This window comes from Camponotus vicinus, unplaced genomic scaffold (assembly GCF_025532165.1).
Source record: "Camponotus vicinus isolate PSW18456_S1 unplaced genomic scaffold, iyCamVici1.0 SCAF_1, whole genome shotgun sequence".
Classification (NCBI taxonomy): Eukaryota; Metazoa; Arthropoda; class Insecta; order Hymenoptera; family Formicidae; genus Camponotus; species Camponotus vicinus.
Window position 1 is genome coordinate 3,801,537 of NW_028141945.1, and position 16,011 is coordinate 3,817,547.

At 32.0% G+C, this 16,011-nt stretch overlaps 1 protein-coding gene across 6 annotated transcripts in view; it reads left to right on the top strand.

Annotated features, from left to right (window-relative positions):
• The window catches only part of Ih (hyperpolarization activated cyclic nucleotide gated potassium channel Ih), a 126,524-nt gene that overhangs the window by 10,061 nt on the left and 100,452 nt on the right, over positions 1-16,011 (top strand). For all 6 annotated transcript variants that reach the window (XM_083093038.1, XM_083092997.1, XM_083093044.1 and 3 more), the window contains exon 2: positions 12,196-12,279. In XM_083093038.1, the coding sequence (XP_082949164.1) occupies positions 12,196-12,279 (84 nt within the window). The remainder of the gene's footprint in view (positions 1-12,195; positions 12,280-16,011) is intronic.

The window sequence follows — 16,011 nt, forward strand, 5'->3', positions numbered from 1 at the left end:
ATAATCTGGTTACTGTCTGAAAAATGTATTTTACCTTTTTGTTCTCTTTTTTTTATCGCTAAAATGTTGTATTAGAAAAAAACAGAATAATGAAAGAAAAATTAAAGAAACATTAAATTAATTATAGTCTCCAAAAATTAATAATTTTCATTCTCCAAAATTTTTCTTATTTAATTATTTAATTATTCTTCATGTATATAGAATTCTAAAATTTCCCGACTCGTCCTGGTTTTCGTGATTTTCCAGAGTAGCAACCTTCAGATACATGTTACGTCATGTCGCATTATATCGCTCGACGTGCATTCGATACTGAACGTTTCGATCAGCACGTATCCGTGCCATCAGGGTAACTTTACGTGACAGGAAACCTCTATACGATGAAAAATAATTATAATAATCGTTTACACACAATCGTATCGAACAAGTACCCTCTTTCTTTTTCTTGCTAATCAGTTTCGAATTGGCGACCTAGATCTTCTTGACCATGAATTATCCGCGTCTTGTAAATAGGAAGTTGAAGGTATTTTTTGAGTGGATCTACAAACGGATGTCAACGTGGAGTATAGAGAATAGAGGATAGAGAGATGGATGGCCTGAGAGGCCTAAGAGGCGTCAGGGGGTGAACGAAAGTGCTTAGAGAATAGCGGCGACTCATATCTCTGCAATCTCTGTCGAGGTTCGCATCTCGCAGCCCTTGAGGACTCTACAGTATCTAATATCATGCTTTAAATCGCACGTTTCAAACTCGCTCGATGAAGTACGAAATCGTTGTGTGTTGACCGAAAAAATTTATCATAAGCATATTGAGTAAAACGTTAAGGGAATTAGCACATAAAAAAGTTATTTATGATTGTGAAGCAGACTCTTACATTTATCTACAAATCACATATTTTGCAGAAAATGGTTGATAAAAAAAATATGCGTGATACTATGAAGATCGTTACATCTTCTCAGCTGTCTTTTCTCTTTCATCTTTTTAAAACTTTTACAAATTTCTTTGCTAAATTAACAGATAATCGAGATCTGAATTTGTTCGAAATACTTTCGCGTACTGATATTGTTATTAATGCAGCTTAACATAGTGCGGCGATCACATTGAAGCTCACTGATTATTATATTATTGTGTTGGTAGGCATTGGACTATTGTCGGGACTGCCGGGCGATCACCATCGCAGACCTATGAACAATAGGGTACATTAACTCTCTTATCTTATTTTTTTTCCTTCATATTTTATTCCTTACGCTCGAATTTTTCTTCTACTTCTATACTATACTACTACTTTTTATCTCTTAGCAGATCATATTTAATACATATCAATTCGCCATTGTCACCATTTTACTTATTGTCTCTCTTCTATCTTTTTCTAAGAGTAATATGGCATCTTAAATTTTCATATAATTATGCATGTTTCAACATTTTTCGCTTTTAATTTTTCTGCCCATTTCTGTCATTTCTTTTTTCGACTTTACCAACTTTTTCCTATGACGTTACACGAAACATAGTGCATCATACTGGTAGCGTATGACATTATGAAACGCACCTCATATTTTCATTTCATTCAGCCCCGTAATGCATGTGCAGCGAAGGTAATATCACTAACGATCAGTAAGATCTCTTCAATTCATTCTATTCTTATTTATCTTTGATTATATTTTTTCTTAAACGTGTGTATGTGTGTGAGTGTGAGCAAAATTGCGAAGGTAAGTTTCATGATAATTAGTGTTTGTGCGGCTTCTGGCTTTTCCAAATATTTTTCTCTGCTTCTTTTTTTAATCTGAAATATATATTCTGCAGCTAAAAAATTTAATAATATAAAAAATAAATGTCTCGCAAAAAATATCCTTGCGAGCACGTACAATCTCAGTCTTCAAACTGTGATCTGAAAAATGCTCTTGGAAATAATCGACTACTTCAGAAATATAAGTACGTGTGACGTATGAAAGTAGCACGAACAAACGAGTAATTTATGTCGGCGCGTTTTCTGAATGAAAAATTAAAGTACTTAGACGGTTGTGATGCTCTTGAGATTTATATCCGAACTTGCATTTGCATATTAATGCGAGTAAAAGCACTGTACTTAACTCGAACCATTATTAGTGCACTCTCGGCAATGCAATATCTTTCCGCGGCAAACAACATATTTTCATACAATATACCAGAAGCTTAATAATGATATATGTTACTAATATATCGCTAATTTTAAAGAATAATAATATTAATAATAAATAACATGGAAACAACACATTTAAAATGTATAATTTTATCATTTTCTCGTTTTTTTTTATATAAGAGAATTATCTTTAGTTCTTTTATTATTCTAATATTATTCTAAAAAGGTTTATTCTCTATTTCTTAGAATAGAGATTTATTATATAATATCTATAATAATAATAAAAAATTAATTTTCATAAAATTCTTTATTTTCAAATTCATATATTACAAACTTTTTTAATCAATCATATATGTAAATTACTAATGCTATGATAGATCTTGATTCCAGAAAAATCAGATCAAAAATACAAAATACAAAACACAATGTAAATTTATTTAAATTCTTTAATTAAAATGAAAATATTAATTTCAAAAAAAATCAAGAAAGAAGCATATATTTTGTTAATTTTAAAGATTATAGTCGAAATTTTTTATCACTTATTTTCAAATATTTATCTAATAATGAATCTAAAGAATCCAACTTCAACGATACAATAAATTAAATAAAAATATTGCAAGTTAAAATAAAATCCAAAGTTGTAATGTGACGGATGACATATGATGATCATTATAATTCAGATTACTAGAAAGTCAATTGTTATTATACATTTCTTTCTTTCTTTCTTATTCATTGTTCCTCCGTAACATTTTTCACTGAAGAGTTGAAAAAATCTATTTCATTCAGAGATGTTCGTCTTATGAATTACCCGATCATTTTTTTTATGCCGATCAATGCTGGCAAAAATAAATGAGTCACTTACAATCTTCCTCTCTCTTGCAATCTTCCGTATCTTTACTTTATTCTTTAACTTTAATTATTTAATGCGCATAATTAATAAAAACGCGGTTAACACAAATAAATTGTACGAAATGATTATAAAATAATAATATCTAAAATCTTGTTCGAGTGTTTCTGCTTACATTTTTGTGTAAAGAAATATACCTAATATAAAATTTATTTAATTAAATAAAATATAATTAATTTTTCAAACAAAATTTCAGATATTATTATTTTATAATCACTTCATACACTTTATTTATTAATCGTGTTTTTACTAATTAAATGTATAAAAAGATAATTATATTTATTTATACTATCTCTTTGGTTTAATTTTTCTCTTCTTTGTAATTTTTCTCACTCAAAGACCTACGAAGATATAAGTTTTCACGTTTCAGTTCTGATATTTCAAAAAAATATTTTTAGCTTTGAAACTTTTTACCACGAAATATTTTTGTACAAAAAAGAAATATTTTTGTACAAAAATTAATGCTTTTTTTATTTTAATTCAAAGTCCTGTTGAAATATGAATATTACTTATAAAAATTTCTGAATATCATTAAAATATAATATTATATCTTACTTTTTGCAAATTTGAGATTCTACAGCAAATAGCTCTTATTTACAAATAATATACATTTTTGTAATTATCTTTATATTGTTAGCAAATAAAAAATCAATAAAAAGGCAGTTGTAAATCATTAAATTTTTTTTTCTATTAAAACTTTTTCTTAGACACATTTTTTAACATTATAATTAGTAATATTTAATGAATAAGCAAAAATATTTATCATGCAAATATATTGTCATTGGAGTTTATACAATTTAAAAGCATGCCGAGAGATTAAAAAATACGTTTGTACGCTTTATAGCTTCAATGCAATGCACAACAGGCATACGGCCTTTGTTTATGCGGAAACGCGTATAAAACTCATCAGTGAATTCCTTTCTGTACGACCAGACTGTGACGGCAGGAAGGCAATCTGTGCATTTGTTCTCCGTTAAGGGTCGAGAACAAGGCCGATCCAATGTTATTCTTCGTATCATACAATAACGATGATTAACTTCATCAAGTTTCATCGCGTTGAAATTAGACGCACATACTCCTGATATATTTGAGCGCACATACTCCTGATATATTCGACAAACACGCTCATAATTCGAAATGAACAACATTCAACAAACGAAGCTAATTTTAATAGCAGACTGAAATACAGTAGGTATTCAACGATCCAATCCGCGAATATTTATTTTGAACGCATACACACACATGCAATTCCTATTATAACTTTTATTAGACTCGAAATAGAGATGCAGATAATAAAAAACAATCAATATGCATAATGAGAGATTCGATAAAATAAATAAAGAAATAATAAAAAATTATTTGTCTTAAATATACTAATAATAATAAAGTATAATAATCCAAATAAATATACTAATAATAATATAAGTATAATAATCCAAATAAATATACTAATAATAATAAAGTATAATAATCCAAAATATTTAAAAAATCTTTCATCTTTATATAGCCATTTTTTTATATGTTACGTTTTGTGACTAACTTACGTAATTAAAATGTGACACAAATACATTAATAATAAATCAACACACATAATTCTGAGATAATTATTAAAAAATAATAAAAAAATATTTGTCTCAATGGTTTTATTATGGAAACAAAACTTGAGCATATTGTCAACCATGATTTGAATAACGATCATTAATATAATGAACATGATTTATAATCAGACCGCATATTGTACGAGCAGTATTATTTAGAGCTAATTCAGTAAAGCTATCTGTGAAAATGCACAGTTTGCATTGAGTTATTTTCAGTGTAGTGTGTTGGAGAAACGGAAACACTTGCGGGAAAAACACTTCTGAAAAAAATTGAAAGACTCGCGATTAAACATAGCGCATAAGCAGTCGAGAAAAGTGTCGCCTCATTATGGTGCATTCAGATTAGAGTTGTACTTATTCTGCAACGACGATACATTTCTGTTGCAATTTAAAATATTGGCAAGATAAATACAGATTAGAACATAGCATAGAAATCTATTGATACCGATTTATATCATTCATGGTAATACAACAATGATATCTAATAAGTATGTTAAATTGAGTTTGATTAGCTTGATGAACTAATTTCGAAATATCTTATTATTCATTTCTTATCAGAAAAAATATATATACGTATATAAAAACTCTTACATCTTCATCTAGAGGAATATATTCGCATTTATTAAATTTATTAATATTTATATGCACAATAGAAAAGTATCATTTTCTGTTACATTTCATTTCTTTCGCATGAATATCTTCAATTATTATTGTTACATTACGTTAAACGTATATTAAATTCGCTATTATTTATTATCTATAAAAATTTTACGATTATTTCGATTACCTTGCGGTGATTTATTGTAGAATGACAAAACCTTTAACACAAACATCAATCTCTCATCAAGTTGCCTCTTAAAAGACGCCTCGAGTATCTTTAATCTCGCCAAATCAACCGTGCGTTAATTTATAAAAAGCACTTGGACCGACAGACATTTTCCAAGATAACAATTACCGAGCTTCATGTCGACATGAAAGAACGCGAGATCGAACCCGCCCTAATTGTGGATTCACCCTTAACGTTCGAGTTGATTGCTGGCTGTGGTAGCAGCGCGGGCGGGCTAACGTGGGGAGGACAATGGAAATTGCGAGGTTGAAGCAGCGGCAGTGTAAAGACACTCTTTTGCTCCTTTCGGCTTTAAATTGCTCGCGGTGCGCTCGACCGGTCGTGCGCGAATAGTCGGGATGGTCTTTTCGAGCCGCGTATGAAAGCTCTCGTAGAGATTCTGTCTCTCTCATTCTCTCTCTCTCTCTCTCTCTCTTTTCCCCCCCTCTCTCTCTCTCTCTCTCTCGAGTAAGTTCGACGATAACAAGCTGTGTTATTCACGTACACATGTGCACATGCATACACATGGTACATGCACACGGGAATCACGATAGCATCCGGACGTTTGCCAACGTATGATGTATGATGTTGAATCGCTCTAGCGTTTCAAGCACGAGAAGAGACGTACAGGGAGTAACCGCGGTACATTCGCGCATATTTAAAACATAGAAACATCGTGATAAAATACGCGATTAGCAGAGAGAGAGAGAGAGAAATTCTCTGAGACATGGGAAAAAGCGTTCGAAATTACATGTCACAGATTAAACGCAATTATCGATCGAATACCTGTATTAACGCGAGATCAACTAGGCGATTTAAATACGCGATGCTCGAAAAGAATGTTGTGAGTTGAATTTTTGTTTAAAAAAATAAAATATAAAAAGTGTGGATTAAGCATTCCTACTTTGTACTTTTTGGCTTCACTCGAAGAGACTCATTCGATGTATTGCATATATAAAATGCTTTTCAAAATTTTTAAATATTAACATTTTTTGCTGAATATATATATATATATATATATATATATATATATATATATATATATATATATATATATATATATATATACAGGGTGGCCCATTTTAATCCATCCAGTCGAATATCTCGAAAACCAAGTCCGGGAGAGAAAAATGTTTCAGACAAAAGTTGTTTGGTTTCGAGGGGGCCATAAGATGGTACCATTGGTTTGACCTTGAATAGTCGCTGGAAGGTCACATGAAGGTCACCTTAAATTTTTCAAATGGAACACCCTATATATTTTTGCATATTCTTGTAGCTCATCTCGGGAGCTTTCCAAAACACTATAATTAAGTTAGTTTTCACTAAGTACTTTCCGAGTTATGAGGCTTGAAATAATTTCTTAATTTTACATAAACCGTAAAATATCTTGTAAAATATTCATTTTTCGATTATCTTACCTTAATACTTTTACAAGAGTAGTTGTAAAGAAAAGACATAATTGTTTCGAAAAAAAAATGTAATTGTTAATTGCAAATTACATTTTTTTTTTCGAAACAATTATGTGTTTTCTTTACACCAATTGATTCCTCTCATTATTTTGTACGTAAAAGTATTAAGATAAGATAATCGAAAAATGAATATTTCACAAGATATTTTACGGTTTATGTAAAATTAAGAAATTATTTCAAGCCTCATAACTCAAAAAGTACTTAACGAAAACGTACTTAATTATAGTGTTTTGGAAAGCTCTCAAGATGAGCAAGAATATGCAATGACAAATAGTAGGTTCCATTTAAGAAATTGAAGGTGACCTTCATGTGACCTTCAAATAACTCTTCAAGGTCAAACCAATGGTACCATCTTATGGCCCCCTCGAAATCAAACAACTTTTGTCTGAAACATTTTTCTCTCCCGGGCTTGGTTTTCGAGATATTCGACTGGATGGATTAAAATGGGCCACCCTGTATATATATATATATATATATATATATATATATATATATATATATATATATATATATATATATTACGGTAATTTACATGCTCTCTTTTCATTCTGTTCATATGGGTGAACTTTTTAATTGCGAGAATCGTGAAACTACGAAAAATCGTGAAATGTGTGAGAACTTGTGGAAATTTGTTAATTTTTCACTAATTTTATTATTTACACACTCTCACTATTCACATCGACTGTATCTTTATTCTTTTTACATAACACATGTTTTTTATTTTAAATCATTTTTTTTTCTTTTCTACGAATACTTTTATAATGATGATTCAATTATATAATAAAATGTTTTCTATATTCTATAAAAAAAATCTGGATGATATTTTTTATAAAAATTCATTATCACTACAAAAGTCATAATTAGGTAATAAAAAAAAGAGATAAAGAGGTTGTGTATCATTAATTTATTTCAATTATAATAGATATATGATATATTTTTTGTATAATTACATAAATAATCTTTATTCTAATTTCTAATAAATATAAAATAAATGTTTAAACCGCGCATTCAGATTGCATTTTAATAGTGCTAATCGATAATCGTGAATTAAAATCACAATTAAAACGTGATCAATCATCATGTGATGCATAAATTCATGCTTTCCTATATAAGTTATAATTGTGTGTAAAGAAATGATATTAATAAATATTTATCATAATATCTTAATATCTTAATATCACGCAATAAAATGTATTAAAGTGAAGCACGAGCATATTCTATTTATGTTCTAAAATAAAAATATCATTATTTCTATGCGTATTACGCAATCGAATTAAAAATCAATAATTATTCTTAAAAATTAATAATTAATTTTTATCCTGTTTTATATTTAATTTCTTATCATAAAAATAAACTGCGAAAAATATCAATAACTTTTTTTTAGAAACTTTTAATATAGTACAACTTCATCCTTATTATTGAGATTAAAATGACAATCATAATTAAGCCGTGCAAATTTAATGACAGCAGTTGAAGATTAATTGCACTATCGAGAGTACAATGTTCCGTACATGAGCATTGACGTTTAGCATAATATCAATAGTCGTGTTTGCATTTTATCAGGCAGATAGTTACGACAATGTGATAGTAGAAGGACATGAACTGAATTACCTATATAATTCTTGATTATGTAAATGAGATATTCCCGATGGAAAGTAACATATATGGATTAGTTGCCACGTTAGAAGATCCGCATCAAACAGAAATATATTATGACTTCTGTTATTTTTACTACGATTCCCAATGGAAAATAGACACGGACAAATGTATGCCTTAAGGTATTGATTCTAAAAAAATGTGTCCTATTTTTGGCGTCAGGCCTCCTATCGCTGAAAACCTGCCGCCGATTTCTTCATGAAGTTATTTAGTATAATTTGTAGACCGCATCGTGCAATATTATATGGCATAAGAAATTCCGCAATGACTGCATTGCATGAACAGACACGCAAAGATCGGCGTATCTAAAGCTTTTTATTGACTTATGTTCTATATTTTCATATCCATATTAATCCGTTTATTTTACTTTATCATAATTATCTTTCCTGAATTAATTTATTCAATTAATCTATTATATTGAAAAAAGTAACATTTAAAACATAACAACTTTTCATCTACTTTTAATAATATAATGGTCTTCACATAAACAAATCTCAAAATTATTTTACGTAAAAAGAATTTATGAATAGAATGTTATATGTAAATAAAACTAGCAGATTTATCAGAATTCAATATTTAAATAAATATTATATTATCATAAATTATAGTAAAAGATAAATTTTTCTATTACGTTTGAAGAATAATATTCGTGTGAAAATCAATTTTTTATCATTACATTTTCACCATTAAACTTACCCCTTAAAATTTAAATCTCGACAGTTAATTAAAAATTTTACGAGGATTAAAATTTCCATTCTAATATAGAAACTTAGGGAAAACGCAAATTTGTTCTTTCATAAAAAAAAAAAAATCAATACGTGCTGAAAGTGTTACAAGTTTTTTAAGTATTTGCACGCCAAGCAGACGCGTGTGTGTGTGTGTGTGTGTGTATTATATATATATATATATATATATATATATATATATATATATATATATATTTTTTTTTAAATAGCTATAGCGAATAAAAGAAGAAAAAAGGAAAGAGAAAGAGGGAGAACAAGAGCGAGAAAAGTTAAGAAAGTAAAAAATTTCGTCGTAAATATATTCCTAAGCTGCCGGATACATACACTGTTCGCAGCAGCTCGCAGTAGCTGCAGACGACGTTCGTACAAAGTAGTAACGTCGTTCGATAACACCTTCTTTCTGCGAGCTTTCAGTTAAAAGATAAGAATCTCGGATTCGAGGCCAAGCGAGCGCACACTCCTCGGGGGCATTCTTTGGCCATCGGCAAATTTCGAAAGGGCGCTCGACCTCGCAAGACGGCAGAGGATGGTGGGAGGGGGGGGGGAAGGGATGGTTGTATCAGAAATCACGTTGGAACGAGAGGGTGGCTGACGGAGCCCTCACCCTTCCCGTTCCCTTTTTTCTTCGAGCATATACACGCGCGAACGGATCCGGATGAATTGGAGCGACACCACAGCCAACAAAGGACGCCAAATATCTCGGATGTATCTCGCGCGTATTGTATAAGCGCAGGGGTTTTTTTTCTCTTCCTCCAATATAGCCGCGTCTCTCCTTCACACGACCGGCTGAAAGGGGAGTGCTCGATACGTTGCGGAAGGTCAAGCGCCCTCCGCACCAGACAATGACAAGCACTTCGAGTTTCACGTATAGGCACGTCGAGCACGTGTGTGGGAGAGACGAAAAGGGAACGAAGGGGGAGGTGGGCGAAGGCCTCGAGGATGGGTATACCGTGTGTGCAAGAGCGGTGCTGTATCACCACGGTGTATCCTGTAGGTCACACCGGCGTTTCGTATCGACCGACCGCGTGTGTATGTTACCTGCCAGCGTTGCCACCGACAGCCGAAATATTGCAGCGATTGAGCCGCGCGGAATCTTGGCCGCGATACCTTTCTCGGCGTGAATGCGTGGGCGGATCTTTCGTGAGTGACGTTAGGGATGTTAGGAAATAGGGGTGACTCCTGCTGCTACGTGACTCTGCAATTTTGCGCGATATGATTTGACATCCTGTCTGTAAATGTGAGTCTCATGTTCCATTATGCCATTTGCGAAAATTCGCGAATATATGTAACAATAGCGACAAACGAGTGGCCTTTAAAAACGAAAGAATTCTATCAATATTGATTAATTTAAATCACTCTCAACGCAATTGTTCTCGTTCTGGAAACAGAATGCACCTTATTGGGCAATTCGTTGAAGTTAATGGACATTTTGGAGAGATTGGCTTCCAATATCCATTAAATCCGAATCGACTTATATAACTCCTAATAAATTATCTCTTAGCTCTTAATAAATTATCTTATTTCGTGTTTTTCTGTAACGTTAATATTCAAATAATTAAGGCATTAAATGTTCTGCTTCGAGTCTCGAGAAACTTAATCAATTACCTGAATATCGCGTCGAAAAGTTGTGAATTTTTTAGGACATGTGGTTTTATGAAAAGCGGACTTGATAAAAATTAAGATTAAAAGTCGCGATTTCATTTTTGCTGCATAAAGAACGATTTTTAAAACGAACGATATGAATCGTTCGTAGCATCTCATTCTCTCGGATGCAGACGAAAGGGAATAAAATATTTAAAGAACGTTACGTCATTGTGATCTCTTGTACCCATTTCTACAGTCAAGCGAGAATAACGCGGGATTTAATTTCACTACCAGTCAATCTATTTTATCTCTAACGTTTAGAACACACGTGCTTCATTGTGCGCGATTCCACTGAATCGAGGCTGGACTTATGCAATCTAATCGCGATGCGCTGCATCAAATGTGTGGTAGGTAATCGAGGGACATGCGTTTTCGGTAAAAATGCATATTATTGTGAGGAAACGAAAGAATGGTTCCAGAAAGATTCTTAGAAAGTTCTTAGAAAGATTTCTCAATCGATTCCAAATCTCTTCTTAGCAAAAATATCATATTTTATATTTAAACAAGATTGTTTCATCAAGTAAAATTTTATTAATTAGAAAGCTTATATCAAATCTCCATTTCTTTTAATTAGCTGGAATAATTTAAAAAATTAATCATCGAGATTTAATATAGAATATTAAAAATTTGCCACAAAAGTAATGTCTCTGATTAACTTTACTATAGAGAAATCAGATTTCAACATAGTTCTCTAAAATAAGATAATATTTTCAATATTGCTTTAAATTGATTAATGCAATCTCATATATCATATGCATTCCATTTTTTTTCTCGCAATCACATACAATTCATTTGCTCGTTCGTCGCTCAATAATCCTAAATTCTTTATAAATAATTTAGTCGATGAATTTAATACATATATATATATCTCTTTCTCTGTTTTTCCTTTTACTATCTTCTCTTTCTGCCTCTAACTCTCACGCTCTGGTATTTCCTAGTATGATGCATGAATCCACATATTTTAAATTTTCGTCTACTTACATATCTCGGAATACATAATATTGTTTCGTTGCCAGCTCGGATATTTATTAGTGCTTATTCCGATCTTGTCTCATTTCTATTCCGTCATTATTAAGATTAAAAGTCGCGATTTCATTTTTAGCGCAAGTTACTTATTGTTAAGAATTACGACGAGACTGAGAGTCAAAAAGCGACAGCAAAAAATCAGGAATCTCTACGAAATGCACAAGAATTGGAATTATAATTCTAATCTTTCTTTTTGTTTTTTTCTCACACAGTTGCCATGGAATCGAGAACCGGCATGTCGCGAAGCACGAAAAACGTCCATCGCAGAAGCTCGAGACATCCTGGCCGTTTTCCTTGTAAGTCCATTTTCAATTTTGTTTGATTGCGAATCTATATATCTATATCTCTGGGAGTTTTCGATCGTGCGATTCCGCCCCGGAAATACGTAGAAACGAATGTGCTATTCTGCTACCTTCGTTTCTACCTTAGGTCGACCATACGTAACTTGCTTTATCGATATCCCGCTGTTTATTTTGTTGATTGTAAGAATATGAGCCGTATTTTCTACAATTTCCTTTTTCCATGGTTTCGCTTAAATCATATTAATTCGGATAATTGAAATTATTGGTTCAAATGAAATAATCGAACAAATTTTCAATAATGAAATTGATGGCTATATTACAAAATCGTTAAAGACTATTCATATTCGATAATCATTGTAGTTATTAAAATTATTAATTAAAAATTTATTTCATTTTATTATATTTGCCCAAAAGTTTTAATTAATTATCTTGTTTCGTTAATTTTTATAATTTATCAAGAATGTTTCTCATAAATACAGATACAAAATTATTTTGTTTGTAACATTACTGTTAAATTCTTGTATTTTAAAAAACTCATACTCATTTAAATAATAGTAACCAGGCACTTATATTTAAATTCTTAGGATTGTACTTCAATCAGTTTAAAAGTAAAAGCTCGGCTGTTAAATCATAATACAATTTGTAAAGTTTTCAACAAAATTCTCCAAATTTTTAATGAGAATTTTAAGGACAATAATAGATTTTCTCTTGCACATATGAGAATCGTTGAAGCATTCATTCGCGTGGAGTGACGTCAATGTTGCGAAAAAAAGCTCATTATTTTAACAGATAAAAAGCAGGGAACACTTAGGAATTGATCCGAACCGACAAGCTACCGTAACTTATGACTTGATATCCTCCTTACACAACTTTGCGTTGGCGCCATTTTTACGATCAATAATCTCCCGCCTTTCGGTACGGCTAGATGGCACGTTCTACCCGGGCACGATCTTGTTCTAAAACTTGCTACATGTACCGTGTGATAGCGCCACATCGAGCTTTCTAACTTTAGGAAACGAATTTATTAATTTTTTATTTAATATGTCGCAATTTATTGATATTTCACTAATAATTAAAATATTTATTTGGCCTGAAGATGCATTAAACATATGATGGAATACGCGTAAAAAAATTCATATAAAACAAAATACAAAATATAAAATAAATACGATAAGATGAAATGCAACAAAATAATATATAAACCCATACAAGTACATAAACACTTATGAAAAACGCCATAATTATTTTTATAAACGGTAATTACTTTTCAACATTTTTTTGAAAATAATAATGTTAAAATATTTTTTAAAGAGAATTAAAATAATGAGAAATAATAGAAATTTTATTTTACGCACACATTGCCTAATGCAATGTAATACGTTTGTCTATTAAATTATGCGGTATAAGTTGTTAATACATAAATTTTGAATACGTTCTCACTCGCTGAAATAATTTACACCGCAATAACCGATATTTCGTAGTTGTGTCATCGTAATAAATTCTTGCTTATTGCCCGAAGCTGATACGTATATATTGTACAAAGCGGATAGGTATTTGCTCGTAAAGTGCGTGATGTAATTGTGAGAAATGGTCGTAATACTAACCCTGGAAAATTAAAAACAATGTATTTCGCATGCGTCAAAACAATCAAGGTATGAGAAGTATGAAGGAATTAATAATCACCACACGGTATTAGAGGCACAGGTTCATTCATTCAAGAGAAAAATAGCGATTAGCAGTATCTTGCAATATTTAGATTTTTTAAATATTTTTAATATTTCTCCAGATTTCTTAATTATTGCTTCACTATTGAGCAGTAATTATTTTCTCAAGATCTTTTCTTACGTGTAAAAAATTTTTATGTGATTTATTTTTATGTAATTTATTATTTTTATTTTATAACGATGCAAATCTCTAGAAATTTTTGATAATGTGAAACAATATTGCCGATTATATGAGATATTTCTTCGCTATTAACTTCAAAAGCTGTTCATTTTACGGGAACAATTAAAAGACGCGAATAATGGATATTGCGATTTTTGCGTTGCAACGGAAAGGTAATATAATGGTCAGGAATGAAAATATATAAAGTAGTCAAAGGGCAGTTCGGACCACGCGGTCGCGTGGGAAGCTGCGTTACGACGATTCGCGTAATTATTTTATTTTAACCTCTCAACTCAAACACTTCGGTTTCACAAGCGTCACACGCTTTTGTCCGAATTGTTCGTCTCTATTTCCTTTTAGCGTCCCTTTAATTTCATGTTTTACACACTGCACGTGCATTAGCAATTAAGGATGGACGATTGCGATGCGGGATTAAATTATGTTTTGTTTGTACCCTCTCTCTCTCTCTTTCTATCTTTCCCTCCCCCCTCTCCTTTTCCATCACATCATGTTTAATTACACGTGCTTTTTGAACACGATAATGTCCAACGGTCGTGTTGGCGCGAACAAGAAGTAAGTCAAGGATCAATCCGCGCACCAGCCGGACGAATTTCGGTAGTCCTCGAGTTATCGTGGGCGCGCCCGACCTTAACACTGATTGGTCGATATCCCGAAATAGCCGCTGGGAAGATCTGATAACGTAGCCCCATATACAGGGTGTCTCGGCAGATTCTTTGATCAGTTTGGAATTAATTTTTCACATGAATGTCGGGGCACCGATAATCCGAAATGTCGAGCGATTGAAGATGAAGAGATTCCCGTGAACCTTACTCTTGAGATGTAATAATTAAATAACCTTTTTTTCACTTAAATATAACTTTACTTTATCCGAATTCTAGTACTTATTTTTAAGTAACTTTTAATTAGAATTTTATTAATTAGCTGGATATCTATAATGGCAACATGAAAAAGTTCCAATAAACAATATTCGTGCTCAAAAATTTGCTTAAGAATACGATTTCAAAGAATCCACCGTCGAAGTTGAAATCTAATTTTAAATACACGCTAAGAAATTCTAGAAATGTTCTTTGCGAAAATGTAAATCCGATTTGTCTGTTATTTTACACTTTACGTAAAGATCTATACAAAAACAACTTGAACATTTTTTACGCATTATAGTTTAACAAAATTCTAGCCTCTATTTTAACACAAGCAATGTGCTAAAAGAACTCTAGTTTATATAACTATCCATCAATCGTCCGGAATGATAAATATTTCGCAATGCTTCTCGGCTTCACTTCATCGACGAAATTCGAATACTGACGTCATCAGATGATCAGTCGTTCAAATTTACTCGTAGCAAGCAAATTCACAAGCGCCAAATCGAAAGATACATTTTGCGAATGTCATTGTCAGAGAAGTTCGATCTATTCAGAACATGCGGATCACTTTCAAATCATTTATGCTATTTTTTCGAATAGGAGATAATGCTAAGATTACTCGGATAATCTAAACTCGGCTCACATTTCTAAGCAACATCGCGCTATTTTTACGGGATGAGAAAATCGGTTGCAGGTGATCTCCGGTGACGATGCGCCGACGCGTCCCAGGGCGACAGGGTGTCTAGCAAACCTGCGCCGGAGTCAGAGAAATGTCGGTGCCGATGAAAATTCGCGTATATGTGTATTTTTCCGACACGTCTCAGAGGTGTACGAGCGCTCGTTATCGAGAGCGAGAATGCGCGATAAATTCAGGCAAGAATACCGGATGCACATAGAGATACCTCGCAAGAACTGCATCCGCACAATGGGAAAGGTGAGGCCGCTTTTGTGCACGCAAATC